The sequence below is a fragment of the Stegostoma tigrinum genome, chromosome 17, assembly GCF_030684315.1.
Source record: "Stegostoma tigrinum isolate sSteTig4 chromosome 17, sSteTig4.hap1, whole genome shotgun sequence".
NCBI classification, from domain to species: domain Eukaryota; kingdom Metazoa; phylum Chordata; class Chondrichthyes; order Orectolobiformes; family Stegostomatidae; genus Stegostoma; species Stegostoma tigrinum.
This window is the reverse complement of record NC_081370.1, coordinates 3,210,950-3,230,774: the sequence shown is the minus strand read 5'-3', so window position 1 is coordinate 3,230,774 and position 19,825 is coordinate 3,210,950. Positions and strand designations below refer to the sequence as shown.

At 43.3% G+C, this 19,825-nt stretch overlaps 1 protein-coding gene across 6 annotated transcripts in view; it reads right to left on the bottom strand.

Annotated features, from left to right (window-relative positions):
* Positions 1–19,825, bottom strand: part of LOC125459246 (N-acetyl-beta-glucosaminyl-glycoprotein 4-beta-N-acetylgalactosaminyltransferase 1-like) — a 660,984-nt gene that overhangs the window by 102,436 nt on the left and 538,723 nt on the right. For all 6 annotated transcript variants that reach the window (XR_009446825.1, XM_048545435.2, XM_048545438.2 and 3 more), the window contains one exon: positions 72–212. Coding sequence is in view for 5 of the 6 variants with exons in the window: in XM_048545435.2 (XP_048401392.1) it covers positions 72–212 (141 nt within the window). In the remaining variant the exon portion in view is untranslated. The remainder of the gene's footprint in view (positions 1–71; positions 213–19,825) is intronic.

Here is a 19,825-nt window from a genome sequence, read left to right as displayed (position 1 = left end):
AGATCCACCAGAAAGGTGCTTTCAAAAAGTTGTAAACAGTGAATATTGAACATTGTAAATGTAAAACTCACTCAGAAAGAAGGTATCCCTGGGATCTGGTTTAAGCATATCTGCAGCATGCAACTCTCGGCGTGCCATCTTGTTACCTCCCGCATGACTTGCACGGGTTTGTGGGATATGATAAACACTGTTCATCTTCAGCGATGATTCATCTGTGATTAAAAAAAGAACCTCAGTACTCAGAACTGGAAACACAATATGGTATTAAGGACATGGAAAACATAAATTACCTGCAATTAACACACACAAATATTCAGGCATAATCAATTATGTGTGCTGTAGACATTTGATTTGATTTGATTTATTATTGTCACATGTACCAAGGAACAGTGAAAAGTATTGAATTGCATGCAAACCAGACAAATCATAGCTTATAAGTACATCAGGTTCATAGAACAGAATGCAGAATATGGTGTACTATCTACAAAAAAGGTGCAGAGAAACATTAACTCTAAACAAAGCCAGGTCTGTTCCTAAGTCTGATAACATCAGGGAAGAGGCTGTTCTTCAATCTGTTAGTGCATGTTTCCAAACTTCTGTATTTTCTGCCCAAGAAAAGAGGGTGGGAGAGAGTGTAACTGGGGTGGGAGGGGTCTTTGATTATGTTGGCTGCTTTCCTAAGGCTGATTAAACACTAATCAGAACTCAATGTGAAATTTAAAAAGAGACCCTTAACTTTTTTTGTATGGACAACAGGTATTCAAAAGGAGAGATTTTATACTCCTTATACACTCACACCTACATGGCCAAATTCAGCCCTAACTCCCTTCACACATTTGTTGATGACAACACCGTAGTGGGTCAGATCTCAAACAACAATGAGACAGAATACAGGAAGGAGATAGTATCAGAGATAATGGGAACTGCAGATGTTGGAGAATTCCAAGATAATAAAATGTGAGGCTGGATGAACACAGCAGGCCAAGCAGCATCTCAGGATCACAAAAGCTGACGTTTCGGGCCTAGACCCTTCATCAGAGAGGGGGATGGGGAGAGGGAATTGGAATAAATAGGGAGAGAGGGGGAGGCGGACCGAAGATGGAGAGTAAAGAAGATAGGTGGAGAGAGTTTAGGTGGGGAGGTAGGGAGGGGATAGGTCAGTCCAGGGAAGATGGACAGGTCAAGGAGGTGGGATGAGGTTATAGGTAGATGGGGGTGCGGCTTGGGGTGGGAGGAAGGGATGGGTGAGAGGAAGAACCGGTTAGGGAGGCAGAGACAGGTTGGACTGGTTTTGGGATGCAGTGGGTGGGGGGGAAGAGCTGGGCTGGTTGTGTGGTGCAGTGGGGGGAGGGGACGAACTGGGCTGGTTTAGGGATGCAGTAGGAGAAGGGGAGATTTTGAAACTGGTGAAAGTCCACATTGATACCATATGGCTGCAGGGTTCCCAGGCGGAATATGAGTTGCTGTTCCTGCAACCTTCGGGTGGCATCATTGTGGCACTGCAGGAGGCCCATGATGGACATGTCATCTAGAGAATGGGAGGGGGAGTGGAAATGGTTTGCGACTAGACAGGTTAGTGGCATGGGATCAATCTCTCTCTCACTGCCCCCAAAACAAAGGACCTGGTCATCAACTTCAGGAAGCATAGTGGAGGACATGCCTCTGTTTGTATCGATGGTGCTCAGGTGGACATGGTCGCAAGCTTTAAGTAGATGGAGTCGGGGGAAGGAAGGCTGGTTTTCGTGATGGACTGGGCTGTGTTCGCAGCTCTCTGTACGTTATTGCAGTTTTGGGCAGAGCAGTTGCCGTACTGAGCTGTCATGCATCTGGATAGGATGCTTTCTATGGTGCACCTATAAAAATTGGTAAGAGTCATTGTGGACATGCTGAGGAAGTAGAGGCATTGGTGTGGTTTCTTGACTGTAGCATCAACATGGATGGAGCAGAACAGATTGTTGCTGATATTTACTGCTAGGAACTTAAAGCTTGCGACCATGTCCACCTGAGCACCATCGATACAAACAGAGGCATGTCCTCCACTATGCTTCCTGAAGTTGATGACCAGGTCCTTTGTTTTGGGGGCAATGAGAGAGAGATTGATCCCATGCCACTAACCTGTCTATCTCCTTCCTGTATTCTGTCTCATTGTTGTTTGAGATCTGACCCACTACGGTGTTGTCATCAACAAATGTGTGAAGGGAGTTAGGGCTGAATTTGGCCACGTAGGTGTGAGTGTATAAGGAGTATAAAATCTCTCCTTTTGAATACCTGTTGTCCATACAAAAAAAGTTAAGGGTCTCTTTTTAAATTTCACATTGAGTTCTGATTAGTGTTTAATTCCCATTGCTCTTCCTTTCAGCTGACAATGATAGAGAGGTGCACAGGCATCTGCAGTTATTTGATGCCTTGTACAATGAGCCAACAGCTACATGATTTGTTCACACACGATACTACAGCAGATTGGCACCCCATCATATTAGATCCTATGACCATTCAAAGCAAATTGACAGTCGCTGAATTGTTATTAGGTGAGGGATTTTTACTTTGGCCAAGAAAACAGAATGCCTACGGTATGGAAGTAGGCCATTTTATGGAAGTTGAAAGTACATCAATTGTCCAAAGTGCATCCCACCCAGACCCACCATATCCCTGTATTTCCCACGGCTAATCCAGGTAGCCTGCACATCCCTGAACACTATGGACAGTTTAACATGGCCAATCCACCTGACCTACACATCTCTGGACTGTGGGAGGAAATTGGAGCACCTGGAGGAAACCCACACAGGCAAAGGAGAATGTGCAAACTCCACACAGACAGTCACCCAAGAGTGGAATCAAACCCGGGTCCCTAGCGCTGTGAGGCTGACCACTGAATCACCCCTTAAGACAACAGACATTCATTGTGGCGATCGGCTGTTGGTTGGAGATCGGGAGGAGCTGGTTTTGGATTGGAGGAGATTTTATTTATGTTTTAACTCACTCACCCAACAAAGTCTGGTTCACAGATGTACGTTTCGAATCATATCAATGTTCAGACAACGTCGGACATTCAGTGGAGAGTAGAACATATTCAAGGAATGTGAGTGCCTTACTGAGGATAGTAAACATGCTGCAGTCATGCTGACTGCCTGTAGTAATGCATGGTCTGGGGGAGGTACATTGGTGTCAGGTGGCATTGAGATGGTCAGTTTGAGGTAGTCGGTGATCCTGAAAAGCCAGAGATTGAGGAACTGGGGAGTTCGACACATTATCGGGGTGATGAGTTGATGTGTTTACAGGTTAGCTAGTTTGAGCCTGAGAAAAAGATTCTTGCCACTTCAGGCCCACAAAAGATGCTATGAAAGAATACACCCTACTGATCCCACACATTTCACCTCCTTTTAGCTGCTTGGCCTCCCAACTAAAGCCAGGAAAGCCTGGCCAATGTTAATTAAATATTAATTATTGTGCCGAAGGGAAGAAACACAAAACATTTTCTTATACTGATCAACGCATCATATCATGGCCAACTGGTCAACTCTATTGAAAATGGTGATGGGCTGATTCAAGTGGCAATTCTTCATTTGAAGTTTCGAAAATATTAACCTTCTACTTGATCCAAACCCATTGATTTCAGTGGTTAAGATTATTTACAACACACAGACTGAGATTAGCCACCCCTGTATAGAAAGGAGCCCGAGTGTTGGTGTCTTTATGGCTGTGCAACACATCATGCCTTGCATTATTATCTAGTATACTACTGATAGAGTTTGACTGGCCTTTAACGATAGCAAAAAAATGGGGAGCAACAGCAAAAAAAAATCTATCAGGGCTTTTACAGCCCACAGGATTATTAACAGATGCAATGATGGATGGCACTTGAAATTTAATCTTTCAACACCACTGAGGCAGGGAAATATTACTTTTTTGCTGGAGTCACATTTATAACTGCATTGAAATGTCAGCCTAGCTGTTGCCTGAGCTGCAGCCAGAGGGAAGCAATGTGAGAGAATGTATTTCCCATTTGGGACAAAGTCTAACTCATTTCAGAAGTAGAAACAACTCAAGAGTATCCTCTCTCGTACCTCCAAAAGTCTTTAACTTGAATTTCCTGATTTATTAGTGATAGAACCCATTATTCAATTGAGTGTAATGATATAAAGTGTTGATACAAATAAAACGCAATACAATGCATGGTTTAAATTGTACATCTTTACAAGTAACATGATTGAAAACAATATAAGTATTCAAAACTAAGAATAAAATTCTTGTTTCCATGAGTATAAACTTAGTGATAAAATAACAGTAAAGCCATCGTCGTGGAGTCAAAAATACTAATTTGAAAAGACATACCATGTATGTTCAAAGCAGTAAAAAGCACTGACAACACACAATTATTACAGTCCAATTAATAAGACCATTAGCAAAGAAGCTTGATGTTGGGGATCAGTTAGCTGGACTGATGGTTTTACTATTAGTGTAAGATACTCAGCTTAATGTAACTGGAATGTAAATTTATAACAACATGCATAAAATAGAGGCACGGTGACATATTTCAAAAAAATCAGACGACGAAGGGGACAACTGGTGCCAACCTTTACATTCTTCTGTAAGCATTTTATTTAAGAGACAATCACAAGCGTACATTGCTTAACCAAACAACTACAGTTCCAGTCTGTTCATGTCTATGCAAGCACTAAGACATCCTCAGTGAATGTTCATCATTTGCATATAATGAAATAAAATTGAGGTACAATTATCAGATTTTCCTGTCTACCTTTACTTCAAGACAATAATATATAGAACCAGTTATCAAAATAAATTGAAACAAAGAGCTCCATATTAAGTCCTTCCTCTAGGATTTGCAGCAATTTTTTTATGCATGCATTTCTCTTTGCAAAAACAACCTGGCAGTGGATGCCTTGCACCTACTCAAATGGTATTATCAAATTTGGGTAGAATCTTATGGGGGTCTGCGAAATGTGGGCAACAGCGAGATGTGTGGCAAAATTGGCGTGGCCCAAGATTACCGGAGATCATCTCACCTTGCCTTTTATGCTTTTGACAAGCAGCATGGTGAGCTTCTCAATAGGGCAGGAAGTCAACTCATCAGGATTCACCATTGCATTTCACCAAACAAGGTTGGTTGTAGGAGAACTCATTTCATTGATAATCATAGAATCCCTACAGTGTGGAAGTGGGCCATTCAGCCTATTGAGCCCACAGTGACCCTCCAAACAGCATCGCACCAAGACCAAACCCCCACTTATCCCTGTAATCCTACATTTCCCATGGCTAACCCACCTAGCATGCATATCCTTGGACACAATGGGGCAATTTAGCATGGCCCAATCCACCTAACCTGCACATCTTTGGACAGTGGGAGGAAACTGGAGCACCTGGAGGAAACCTACGCAGACATCGGGAGAACGTCAACTCTACACAGACAGTTACCCGAGACTGAAATTGAACTCGGGTCCCTGGCACTGTGAGGTAGCAGTGCTCACCACTGGGCACCATGCCAGTCAGTTAAGGAAACCAGAACTTGTACCTGGTGGATCAAACTCACTGTTTGCTCCAAATGACCTTCATGTTGCCTCTAACCAAACCGCAGCCCCAGGCACAATCCACAAGCACTAGCTGCATGCACCCCTTGACCATGAACACTGGCATGCATCATTTGCCAGCCCAGACTGGTGCTCCTGCTGTTCACTGGCTGTGAGATCAGGAAGCACACTTGTTGTATTGCAGGACCACCAGCAACCTACATCGAAAGATTTAGAGCAGGTACACCTTGGACGCAAGGCAAGGGCCTCCAGCTCACTGGCTGGACTTGGCTGCATCTCAGGCATGCTTGCTTAGTCTCTCAGTGATTGCTCACTGAGCATGTGCCTGGTTGCTCACAAAATTCCTGCCTTGCCTTGGTGTGTCAGTTAGCGCAGTCACACAACCAGGCAACTAACCTTGCTACTGTCCTCGGTCTACAGGGCATGCATCTTGTTGTATGGCAGTGTGCACCAAGAATCTCACCACTCCTCCATTTTCCAACAGCTTACACAGCAAAGACAGCTGAAACTGTAAAGCAGTGGCAGAGGGGTGCAGTCAATGGTCAAGAACACCGTGGCTTCAAGATGCGGAAGTTGTGGTTGGCGCAGTGACTGACAAGCCCACACATGGTGACCTCATACGGCAGGGTCTGGGTGGTAAGGCTGGGCTGGTGGAGGTCAATGTTGGGTGGGGCATGTGTGATCCCTCTGGGTTGACGGGTGTGGGCTGCTAGGAGCGGGAAGGTACACACTGGGGGCTCACGGTCCCTCACGGTCAGCTGGAACTGCTGGAAGATGATCGCTTACTGTGGCCTTCCATTGTGCTGGAAGTTAAAAGTGTGCAACGGGGGGAGGAAAATGGCTGCCACAACTCTCAGAGTGGGTGGGATGAGTGACTCGACTTGTGAGGGAAGGAGGGGCTGCAGCACACACCGTTCATTGGGCTTTTAGAGGGGTCAAACAGAGGGTCGCAGGCAATCCCTGAATGTTCCAGCACGCAGGCTGCCTATTCCCTGGCAGTCCGAAAGCATTGACCCTCTCTGTAGCTGGCACCACCCTGGTACAGCCGCACAACTCTTTGGCCGCTGCACTCCAACACACAGAGGGGGCCAAACAGGGAGGGTCAAAGATGTTAGCAGCACTCGATGTTGTGTAGATGCATTGTTTGCTGCTGATGTAATCTGCTCTCAGTGCAAAACTAAATCCGCAAACCCTCTCGTGTGGCTGTAAACTGCTACTGGATGGGGTGAAAATGTAATTGAGTGCCGGGAGCGAGAGACTCAAGCAGATCAATGAAATTAAACCCAACAACATTAATACAAATTGTGTGATTAAGAAACTCTTCTTCACCTATACCACTAAACTGCCCTCAGGCAGGGCGGAGTGCCCTGAGTGGAACCTGCCAAGGGGCCTGTGTGTGATTCCTCCTCCGAGTGGGTGGTGCTCCTGGCACCGCCCTCTCTCCTCATGAGGTGGTGGTGCCTGGTCTAGGCTCAAGGGTTCCCCTGTTGACATGCCAATGGAGCACAGGTGTTGGGCTTGTCCAGCGTCTTCAGAGGGTGCTGGGCCTGACTCCTAATGCCAGTCACCAACTTGCCAATGGAGCAGACCGACAGTCATTTGAGTTATTGTGTTGATACGTCAGGGCAAAGAAGGGCCTTTGCATTCTACATCCCTGAGTGCCATTGATGCACCTTCTTGGGCAGTTGCCGAAACACACTCAGAGCTGAGACCACAGGGCTACCTCATGCCCAATGCCTACTCTCTGGCCATCCTATGAATACCAGCAGTCTGGGCTCTTTCTGCATTGACCAGCTGTGGGGCTGTCATACTGAGGTGCTCACTGGCTGTGTAACCACACTCAACCACAACAAATCTCCCAAAAGTGTCAGGATCTGAGCTGGTGAGGGCTGCAGGAGATCCCAAAGCCTCAGTACTCTTGTCCTCCAAGGGCCAGCAGGGCAGTTCTTCCATAGCCTGCCATTTCTTCACATTTGTGATGGTTATATTCATGGAACCTGCTAGACAAAACCCGGCAGCCAGTGGTTAGAGCTGGTGTGTAATACTTGAGTGAGATTAGGGTTAAGGAGCAGTGGAAGTGCCATGCAGAGTGACAGTCATCCATTAGATATGAAATGGGTGTTTCTTCATCCCTACAAGAACAGTCCCAGTCATCTCCTGTGAGGACCATGATTCGGCAGACCCTGCAGTGAGGAGACTGATTTCACACCCCCTCCATTACCTCTTGTGATGATACCATGGCTTTAAGAGGTATATTTTGTCCTTTTTTTTAAAATGAAGAGTGGTTGAGACAGAGCAGTCCGTTCAGAGCCAACATAGTAAATGGCTTGTGGGGCCTTGGGTTTCTTTTTAAAGTTGAAACAATAGAAGCAGCATGAATGGGAGATTGAGTGGGGAAGAGTGGCTGATGGAAGAGGGCTCAGGCAATAATGAGATGTTGTGGGAGGAACTGACTCTTGGTGCAAGGTGCATGTAGCAGCGGAGATGGAGACAGTGTGAAATATCACATACCGTGCAGAACAGAGAAGGTTGTGGACATTGCTGGCCACTCCAACCCTCAACCTCTGCCAGTTGTCCAGAGACAGAACTCCTCTCCTTTGAACCACACCCTCAACCAGAATTTCCAGATCCCTGTCAGAGAATCACGACGTGCCACATTGCAATTCTGTCCTTGGCGAACTGGGCAGTTTCGGAATGCCAGGGCACGGTTGGGTGCCCTGCAGCATTTTAAAGATGGCATGGGCACAAGAGATGCTGTTATTTTAGCAGCGATTCACTGTGCGGCAATTTGTTCCAGGAGTGCTGTGGGGTAAGATGGGGCAGAGGATTGACATGAGAGATGCCATCTTTCTGGCCGGTCATACTTATCTCAACTAGCTGTAGGCATTTCTGCATGGCTCATGAGATGTCACATCCTTTTGAAATATATTACACATGAAGACGCATGATGTCATGTGGATCTAATAAGTGTGAATTAATCACTCACATGATCTCTATCCAGTCCTTGATTGACAATATTTTTTTCGTAGGGTCTTCATCACAATACATGCCAGCATTTGAGGTGAATGGTGTCATGCTTACTTCTATGAGCTGCTCAGATTACAAGAATTTGCGATTTATTCCGATAAGGCATGATTCTGAATGGCTTGAATGCCAAGTTTGGTAATTACTCTCTTAGCATCACAGCTTTTAGCCTGACTGGGATCTTGCCATTATTTCAGACACTGTCTTTTATAGCATGCTCTATCTATTGAATTGAAGTCTCCACCAAATGACCTCACATGATGCCTCAGTGCTTTCAAGCTTTTCTCTGAGTCATCAGCCTCGGTGGAAAGCTGTCCAGTTGCACATGATTCAAATTTACAGAAAGATTGATACAAATCTGAAAGCAAGAGAAGTATCGCACAGCACAGAGGGCTACTTCAGGCTTTGCTGTTTGACCAATTAGAGGGCCATTTGTGCTAACCTTGTGGAGTGAATCATTTGCCTACATCTACCATGCCAGAATGGTTGACAACTTGCAGTCTGGTTCATCAGCTGAGTGTTACACAATCCCTACTGATCTCAAATAATTTCTTCCAAAGAGTCCATTGCTAACAAAGCCTTTCAGCAACAGTAGTCATGAACATAACGTTCATGATTTTCACAAATATCTCTGAACTCAAACGTTGGCCAATTCCCCTCCATAATCACCCACTGGCTCATCTGGTATCCCCTTTTTTCTGATGAAGGGTCTAGGCCCGAAATGTCAGCTTTTGTGCTCCTAAGATGCTGCTTGGCCTGCTGTGTTCATCCAGCCCCACACTTTGTTATCTTATATCAGTCACTACCCAGTTCTCTATGAATTTTGAGCTTACTACATATCATTGTAGAAAAGTTAAATCTGGTTGCCATGTCTTTAAAATGTAGATGGAATATGTTTCCACCTTTTGCCCACAGCAAACTCATTAAAGTCCCACAAATGCTTGCTAGAGAAAATGGAGGTATCATCAGGCACCCTTTTACAGATTGGACAATTTCCACTCATCTATTTTATCAGTCTCATCAACCACACTTCCATCATTTATCAGAATATTTAACTATAGATCATAAAAATGAGGAGATTTTCAATGTAACTTTAACAGAATTTCTTCTTTCTCTCACACATATTCTTATTATCTGAGAAACACATTAGGTTTTGTTAAGGGCTTGCAATAACATCCTGACTGAGTAGAGTCCAGATCAAAATGCTCTAAATTGTGTTTCATTTAGGCTACTCATTTCACTGAGTTACTCAACAGAATTGACTCCTCACTGGAGCCTTACACTGATAAGTCCTGCTAATACTTATAAAAGTAGCTTACTTTAATTGTTTTATCTGTATGGTGTCATTGCCAAATCTAAAGCAGACAAATATTTATACCTAAACCTTGTGTTGACCTACAAAGCTTAGAGTATCAAAATAATATTATAACCAATCAGCCTCATGTATTTAAGAGGTACAAGCATTATTGAGTATTGTATAATTCAATGACTCTGATTAAAACAATCAGCAGAACAATAAAAACTCCTTGAGATCAGTACAACTTGTTTGTAGTCATCACTATCTTCATCCTCTTTCTCAGACTGTCATCATATGATATTTGTAGGGAGAAGGAAATCAGCAATATTTCTCTCCAACTCCCCCACTTCAGTGATTGACACTGAGGACACCATCCTCATAGGAAGGTGATGTTTGAAATTTGTATTGTTTCAGGTTAGCTTCTTATAGCTGAGCAAACTGAAAATCTTTGCACTGTAATTCAGAAACAATTGGTTTACCTGTTAACGGAATAACTATGTTGGATTATTTAGTTATTGAATAAATAACCCAAAAATTACATATTTAAATGCACGGCATGTTTGCCACTGCATTAGACTGTTGTAGCTTTCGGTCCCACACTTGAGTCTAGAACACATGCAACACGGAAGGATTGTTACAGTGTGTTCTGCCAGGTGGTTGGATGGAAGGCTAAACTGAAGACGTATCTATCCCTTGGGCAAATATTAAAGAAGCCCCATGATATTATGTGACAAAGAGGAGAGTTCTCCTGAAGGTCTGGCCACTATTTACACTCAACTACCAAAACCCGAAACATTCTGCTACATGCAAAATGGCAATTTTTTCAAGCATGACCTGACAATTTTTAGATTAGTGTAAATGCAATAGCTACAAAGCAACATTTCACTAAAGAATTAATCAGTGACTGGGAAGCATATGGAGATCCACCACTTTGATGGGTGACATATCATTATTCATATGGAACACTTTTCTATGTCAATTTATTGACTTCTTTTGATGAAGCTTAGCTGAAGGTCAGTCATCTAAGCAATATTATTGAATTTCCCACCAGATGGCAGCAGCATGTAGAACAAATAACATTAAAAATAACCACTAAGCTCAAGCACGTGGTAATTACTATTTCAGTGATAATGCACATTGTAAATTCAAGTCGCTACGCCCAGTAATTTACATTGTGCTATTGTGCCAAGTGAAATTAAAAGGTTATGATTAGGGGTTTGGTGGGCAGGAGAATCCAAAGGACAGGATGCAGAACACGTTATGCTTTCCATAGAGGTCAGTCAATAAAGTTATCAATGATAGCAAAAATTAGTAACACTACTCTCTGGTTAAGAATAGGATGAAAAAGGTTGCTCTCACTCATTTTATTTCAGAAGCGTTTCCAGCTAGGCTGAACAATTTTAAACAATAAAACTGAGTTCTAAGGAAAGGTCACCGGACCCGAAACGTTAACTCTGTTTTCTCGTCCACAGATGCTGCCAGACCTGCTGAGCTTTTCCAGCAACTTTGTCTTTTTATGATGAAGAACAAGTCTACAATGGCTATGTTTTTTTGTCCAAGAACCTTACATGGAGTAAGCAACAGATGCAAAGTAAACCTGATACAAATATTGGGTTTGGATGTCTAGCATATCAAAACAGGTAGATGCAAGTATTTTCACCACAGTGAAAGCTGATTCTGTCAGTTGATATCGAATTGCTTATTAATGGTTAGGATACATTCGCTAAAACCTGTATGTTCCGTGTGAAGGTCTTGATGCCAATACAGATAGGTTGCAGAGAGAAAAGTGGTGACAACTGGAACTCCGCATCTCCAACTGGTTGGACTGTTATTCAATAAAGTAAGGTATCTGTTCTTGCTGTGGGTAACAATTCAGGCATATAATGCAAAATTGTTCCAGTTATATATTGTCCATGCAGATCAACATGTAAATAGTTGTTCAATGATTAACTCATGAGAATCTTCCTTGTGGGGTGGGGACAATGAGGAATATATTATACTGGAATTCTAGAACCAAATTGACCTTGTGCTACAAATTCAATAGTAAACCACATTGGTTTGCTGAACTCCAGCCAACTTTAAAACTAATCTCCCAAAGCAGGATGATTTGAAAAGGTAAAACTGCCACTGCAAGTGTCAGAAAGTCAGTGAAGGCAATGCTAAAATAGATTTAGTTTGTTAGACTCCAGCAGTATGAGGAAATTCCTACATTATGATCGTGTCATCTCCATGTTTCTGTAAATAGACAAGTGTCCCACTTGGCAGAATATGTGCATTCCCTAACAAGAAGAATGCTGTCATTTCACAGTTGTGTGGAAGTCTCACAAACTCAGTTTGAGGACTGGTAACTGACATCAACACTTAACTAAGAATAAGTCATTACAAACTCTGTGTAAACCAGTATACTTCACCAATTTTGACTTTTGTTCAGCTTGGAGTTCATTATTTTTTGAGAACACTGGTAAACTCCCCGTAATAAACAGCATTTTGTTCATTATTCATTCACAAAATGTGAGAGTTGCTAGAGATAACAGGAGCTACAGATGCTGGAGAATCCGAGGTAACAAAGTGTAGAGCTGGATGAACACAGCAGGTCAAGCAGCATCTTAGGAGCAGGAAAGCTGATGTTTCGGGCCGAGACCCTTCATCAGAAATGGGGGAGGGGAAGAGTGTTCTGAAATAAACAGGGAGAGAGGGGGAGGCGGATCGAAGATGGATAGAGGAGAACATAGGTGGAGAGGAGACAGACAAGTTAAAGAGGGGAGGATGAAGCCAGTAGAGGTGAATGTAGGTGGGGAGGCAGGAGAGGATAGGTCAGTCCAGGGAGGATGGACAAGTCAAGGGGGCAAGATGAGGTTAGTAGGTATTAGATGGGGGTTTGAGGTGGGAGGAGGGGATAGGTGGGAGGAAGGACAGGTTAGGGATGCGGGGACGAGTGGGCTAGTTTTGGGATGCAGTGCGGGAGGAGAAATTTTGAATCTTGTGAAATCCACATTGATACCATTGGGCTGCAAGGTTCCCAAATGGAATATGAGTTGCTGTTCCTGCAACCTACGGGTGGCATCATTGTGGCACTGCAGGAGGCCCAGGATGGACATGTCGTCTGAGGAATGGGAGGGGGAGTTGAAATGGTTCGCGACTGGGAGGTGTACTTGTTTACTGCAAAACGAGCGTAAGTGTTCTGTAAAGCGATCCACAAGCCTTCGTGTGGGTGCCCCGATATAGAGGAATCCACAACGGGTACAGCGGATGCAGTATACCACATTGGCAGATGTGCAGGTGAACATCTGCTTGATGTGGAAAGTCTTCTTGGGGCCTGGGATAGGGGTGAGGGAGGAGGTGTGGGGGCAAGTGTAGCACTTCCTGCTGTTGCAGGGGAAGGTGCCGGGTGTGGTGGGGTTGGAGGGCAGTGTGGAGTGGGCAAGGGAGTCACGGAGAGAGTGGTCCCTCCGGAAGGCAGACAAGGGTGGGGATGGAAAAATGTCTTGGGTGGTGGGGTCAGATTGCAGATAGCGGAAGTGTCGGAGGATGATGCTTAGGATTCAGAGTTGCTAGCTGAGCCAGTTTATTGCCCATCCCAAATTGCCTTTGAGAATGTGGTGGTGAGCCGCCTATTTATGCTGCTAAATCCATGTGATGTAGGAACTCTCAGTATCATTAGTGAGTGAGTTCCCAAGATTTTGATCCAGCAATAATGAAGGAATGGTGATATATTTCCAAGCCAAGGTGGTGAGTGGCTTGGAAGAGAATTCACGATGGTGGTTTTTCCATGTACCTTCTGCCCTTGTCCATCCAAGATTGTAAAAGTTGCAGGATTGAAGGTATTGTCAAAGGTCTGTTGGTGAATTACTATAGTGCATCTTGTAGATGATACACATTGCTTCCATTAAGCATCAGTGGTAGAGGGGTAGATAGTGTCAATGAGTCATATAACACAGAAGTAGACCCTTCCGTTCAACCAGTCCATGCCACACACAATCGCAAACTAAATCCGTCCCACCTGCCTGCTCTTGGCCCATATTCCTCCACCTGTTTCTTACAGGTAGTTCTCCTAAAACGCGATAGTTGTGTTTTTGTGTGACCTTGCATTGGGAAAATTACCACAGAAAATCACGTTATAGGGAATCGCTAGAGAAAATTGCTATACTTATACAGCAGAAAGTTTGCATTATCCAAACAGTGTCCACTAGTCATCAATTGCGTGACAGCCAATTCGTGAGAATGAAACACACATTATACCTGTATTCATGTTTCTATCTATTCCAAATGCTGCAATTGTAACCACATTGACCACTTCCTCAGCAAGTTGATTCCACACGTACCACCCACTGTGTAAAATATGTGCCTTTTATCTCTTTTTTAGATCTCACTCCTCTCACCTTAAAGATGTGCTCCCTCATCTTGAAATCCTCTGTTCTAGGAAGAAGACAACTACCATTAGCGCTATCTGTATCTCTGATTATTTTATAAACTTCCATTAGGTCACACCTCAATCTTCTACGTTCCAGTGAAGCAAGTCCCAGGCTATCCAGCCTTTCTTTCTAACTTAAACCTTCCATACCCAGCAACATCCTGGTAAATCTCTACTGAACCCTCTCCAGCTTTATCACTATCATTCCTATAACTAGGCGACGAGACAAAGCATTCCAGAAGAGGCCTCACCAATTTCCTGTACAATCTCAACATGACTTCCCAACTCTGATACTCAAAAGACTGAACAACAAATGCGAGCGTGTCCAACACCTTTTTAACCATCCTGTCTGCATGTGACGCAAACTTCAAAGAATTATGTACTCGCACCCCTAGGTCCCTCTATTCTACAACACTGCCCAAGGCCCCACCATTAATTGTATAAGCTGTGCCCTGCTTGTTGCACCAAAATGCAATACCTCACATTTATCCAGATTGAACTCCATCTGCTTTTTTTTTATCAGCCCATTGATCCATTTGATCAAGATCCCTTCATAGTCTTAGAAAGCCTTTCTCACTGTCTACCATGCCACTCGTTTTGCTGTCACCTGCAAACTTACTAACTGTGCCTTCTATATTCTCATCCAAATCATTTATATAAATGACAAATGAAACAGGGCCCAGAACCAATCCCTGTGGAACTCAGTTGGTCACAGGCCTCCAGTCCAAAAAGCAGCCCTCCTCCATTACTCTGTCTCCTGTCATTAAGAAAATTATGTATCCAATTGGCAAGGTTACCCTGAATCCCATGTGACCTAACTTTATTAATTAGTCTAGCATGTAGAACCTTGATAAAGGTTTTACTAAAATCCAAATAAACAAGATCTACTGCTTGGTCATTATCAAACCTTTTGGTAACTTCCTCAAAAATCTCAATCAAGTTTGTAAGACACGATTTTCCTCACACAAAGCCATGCTGACGATCCCCAATCAATTTCTGCCTCTCTAAACATCCATAAATCCGACCTTTTATAATTATCTCCGACAATTTATCCACAACTGAAGTCAGGCTCACAAGCCTATAGTTCCCTGGTTTCTCCAGGCAACTTTTCTTAAACAAAGGCACAACATTTGCCACCTCCCAGGTCATCAGGCACCAGACCACTAGTTAGGAATGATGCAAACATTTCTGCAAAGTGTCTTGTAATTTTCTCCCTTACTTCCCCCAATTTTCTGGCACAGATTTGATCAGGTCCCAGATATTTGTCCGTCTTTATATTCACTAAGGTCTCCCGAACATCCTTTCTGTAATGTTTTTAAAACATCAAAGTTTATTTCTCCATACTCTCTAGACTCCGTTTCTTTCTCCAAAGTAAAAGCTGACGTGAAATATTCATTTAGTATCTCTCCCATCACGTGGTGTTCAACACAAAGACAAACTCCTTGATCCTTAAGAGGCCCTACCCTCTCTCTACTTAGTCTCTTGCTCTTAAGATATTTGTAGAATGTTGAAAGTGTTTAGATGGCATTCTTGTCAAATGGCTGGATTATCTTGGATAGTGTAGAACTTCTTGACTGTTGTTAGAACAGTTCTCCTCCAGGCAAGTGGCATGTATTCCTTCAGACATGTCCCTTGCAGATGGCGAACAAGCACTGGGCAGTCAGGAGGTGAGTTACCCATTACAGCAGACCCAGACTTTGACCTGCTCTTGTAGCCGCCGTACTTACTTATCTTGTCAAATTTGGCTTCTGGTCAATGGCAACTTCCAAGGTATTAATAATGGGGATTCAGTGATAGTAATGTTATTGTATATCAAGGGGTGCTGGTTAGGTTATCACTTGCTGAATGTAGTCAATGCCTACCCCGTGTCTGGTATGTATGTTACATCGCCTTATGATGGTGGAAAGGTCACTGATGAAGCTGCTGAAGCTGGTTGGGCCTAAGACAAACATAGTCTGAGGAATTCTTGCAGTAAAGTCTTGTGGCTATGATGACTGACCTCCATGAAGCACAATTGTTTTCCTTAGCGCCAGGTATAACGCCAACCAGCAGGGCTAGTTCTGCCTCTCACAATACAGTTTCTAAATGCAGCTGAAATTGCAATTTGTGGGGTGCTGGAGTTCTAATGATGTTGGGAATTTTGCTTTAATCACTTTGTTCTGATTTGAATCCAATCCAAATTTATGGAGTGAAAACCAAATCTCCCTTACCTGACAGAATTGGACTTGGAATGAGCATGAATCAGCATTAACTTGGTCTCTATGGTGTATGGCTCTATGGCATAGAACTACCATAATTTAGGCCCTAATTGGCAATCAAACTCAATCAGGTTATGAAGATGGATGGCGTAATGAATGAGACAGCAAGGGTGCTCTTCTGAGAATGCAGTGAATGATTCACTTTCCATCTGCACAACATCCCGTTTTCATTTAATGCTAATCTCGCTACCTAGGTAAGCCAAACTTTCCATAACACTGAAGTCAATTCTCTTGGTGAGTGTAAAAATGAGAGGAAAAATGCCACAAAATACAACACGATGGTTCAATATTGGAGGAAGGGGTGGTGTTAGTGCCTCTCTAGTTACAACATAACCCCATTCCACTAATGCTTCATCAATAATTTGAACTCACCATATAGGAGATGTAAGAATGACTCAACATGGCCGTGCGCTCACACCAAGGAGAAAAGAACCAATTGGAACACAGAAAATAGGACAAAAAAGAGGTCATTCTGGCTCACTGAGTTTGCTCCAACATTCAATTAAATCTTAACTGCCACATGAGCCCCGTGATCTCATTAATATTCAGAAATCTATCAGAGTCCGTCTTGAATCATTCTTTCCCATTGGACGTAATCCAGCAGGATCTCCCATCTTCAACAGCTCTGCCCAATCAAATAGCATTTTACCCATCTCTAACTGTTCAATCGCGAATCAAGTAGGCTTCAATGTTAAGGAAAAATCTGTTCGGTTTTGGTTCACTAAAACTTTCTTCTTAGGTTTCTGATGTCAGTGTCCAATCGTTAATCTGAGCAGACTCCGATTCTGGAGGATTGATGGCACAAAGAATCATGCCAAAAATTTCCCAGTTTACTGAAGGTGAGACACAGTGATCATCTTACCCAAAGCTAACTGGGTAGAAATTTATTAAAGTCAATTACCATTTGAAAGAAAAGTCCAGCCTGTAGCATTCCTAGTACAGTCATTGTCTACATCTTCATTCATTTCTGTTTTGATGTTAGATATTGAGTAATGGCCGTTTTTTCCCCCCAAATCAGAAGGTTAGTTGTTTTACTCATCACCACGGCAACAGCTGTGATGTGCTGTTGATTAAACAAGCAGTTCTTGCATAACTCTCCAATATTACTCCCAGGCTACCCCAGGCGTGAAAATTCATAAGTTTCAGAGCAAGAACAGAATCTAATCACAAAAGAGTAATCAGTGAGAGCCACCTTACATATCAGTTGATAGCCACTGAGGGCTAACGTGCAGACTGGGCTTGCAAATCTTAAGAGTCCTCAGTCCAATTGGTATATGCTTTGCCAGGAGGCAGCAAGGGTTTGTACTTAAACGTGTGTCCAATGTTATTAGTCATAGGCGCACTCTGGGATCAATATCTTGACCACTGCATTTCTGCATGCGCTTTCCCAGCCATTATCAATAATGGAGTCTGACACAGGAAGAGGATTGTTAATTACAAACATCTTGTCTATCGAGCGCCAATCTGAGAACTGCAAGGAAAACCTATTAATAATAACACCACCAACTGCTGTGTTTAAGTATTAGATCTATAATATTCATTAAAGTCTACAATATTAGAAAAGGGTGACACGATAGACTGTCAGGATTCATAAGTTAACAACAAGTGGATGAATCATTATTTCTTAGCAATGAGTTCTCTCAGCAAGGACTCGAGCATCAACAATACAGCTTGCATTTTTTTGGAAAAGGCAGCTCTGGCGGTGGCTCGGTGAGTAATATATTTCCAGTACAGAACCAAGCCAGACAGATCAGCGCGATTCTAGGTTCGGTACCCAGACTGACTTCACTAATCTCAAGTGGGTTGGCAGTAGAGGAACTCATGTGAGCTCTCATGGGCAGATTTTCGCTCCGGAGACAGGAGACCCATGAACAGAAACCTCCTGGCTCCCTCCAGATTCAGGTCCGTGGAGAAAGCCCCCGCATGGACAGTTTTTGTTTGCAGAGGGACAGGGCCATGATCACGTTAAGCCAGTCACATTGAGAGGCTGCCGCGAAGGTGGGTGAGTAACTGCTGAGGGGATCTGGTTAGAAGGCCTGCCTCAGTTGTCTGAAACCCTGGTCCGGTTTTACGAAAGGATGTCAGGCCCTTTAGCCTTCACATTCCGGCTCCGCAACCCTTCCCCTATTTCCCCCTGACAACCTCAAACTTTCCCGCCATGTCTGTATCATCTCATACCACTTATACCACCTCCATTGCCACTTATATGACCCATGCCTTCTCCATCGTCACTCATCTGGTACCCACTATGGGCATGAGATGAAAAGAAACTAACCATTTAACAGAGGTGCACAGTTGATACAGAATAAAACAACCTTATTTAAGGCATTGAGCCTCTCAAGTTCTAAAACAAGCAAACATCCAACCAATAGCCAAACCAATGAAGCTAATCCTTCCAAAATCTTTTCAAACTATCACTTAAGAGATGAACTCAGCTTCTCCTCCCACCCGGCTCCTCCCCAGCCTTCCCCCACTTATGCTTTGGAGCTTTACTCTGCCAAACGTTCAAAAATATTTCAACTATAATAAAAGCCCTTGGTACTGAAACTCTAGGAACCGATGGCATTTTCCTTCTAAGTCATGACCAGACAATCTGTCTGTCAATAAATGCAGTCCTGCAGTACATTCTTTTTTCATCTCACTCCAACAACCGCAGTCTTTTACAGTCATGGATTTATAGCTTCATACAGAATGGAAACAGACCCTTCGGTCCAAATTGTCCATGTCGACCAAGTTTCCCAAACTAAAAGGGTCTCATTTGCCTGTGTTTGGCCCATAGCAGTCTAAACCTTACCTATTCACGTACCTATCCAAATGTCTTTAAAATGTTGCGCTGTGTCTGTATCTAGGGTTGGTGTGGACTCAATGGGCTGAATGGCCTGCTTCCACACTGTTTGGATTCAACAATTCTATGAAATCCAGATCCACAGGCAACTACCTCAACTCATGCTATGTTTGGCCCAAAATTAATCATGCCCACGTGCTTTGTATTTAAACAAAATCTAAACTACAGCTCAATATATCTGACCCCTGCAATAACATGCATGACAAATAAGAACCAGCGCAGCAGGGTTATCAAGCACAAATGACCTAGCAATAAACACCTGAATATTATAGTGCTTGAATACAATAGCACTGCATTGCTTCAAAAATATGGACAATTCAAGACTGATGGCACTAGCTACAGTCATGAAGATGTTAACTTAATAAGATTCTCCACAAATAAAATCTAGTTATTAACTAACTCTTCAAGGCTCTGCTCATTGAAGGGAGGGAATATTTGTTTCAA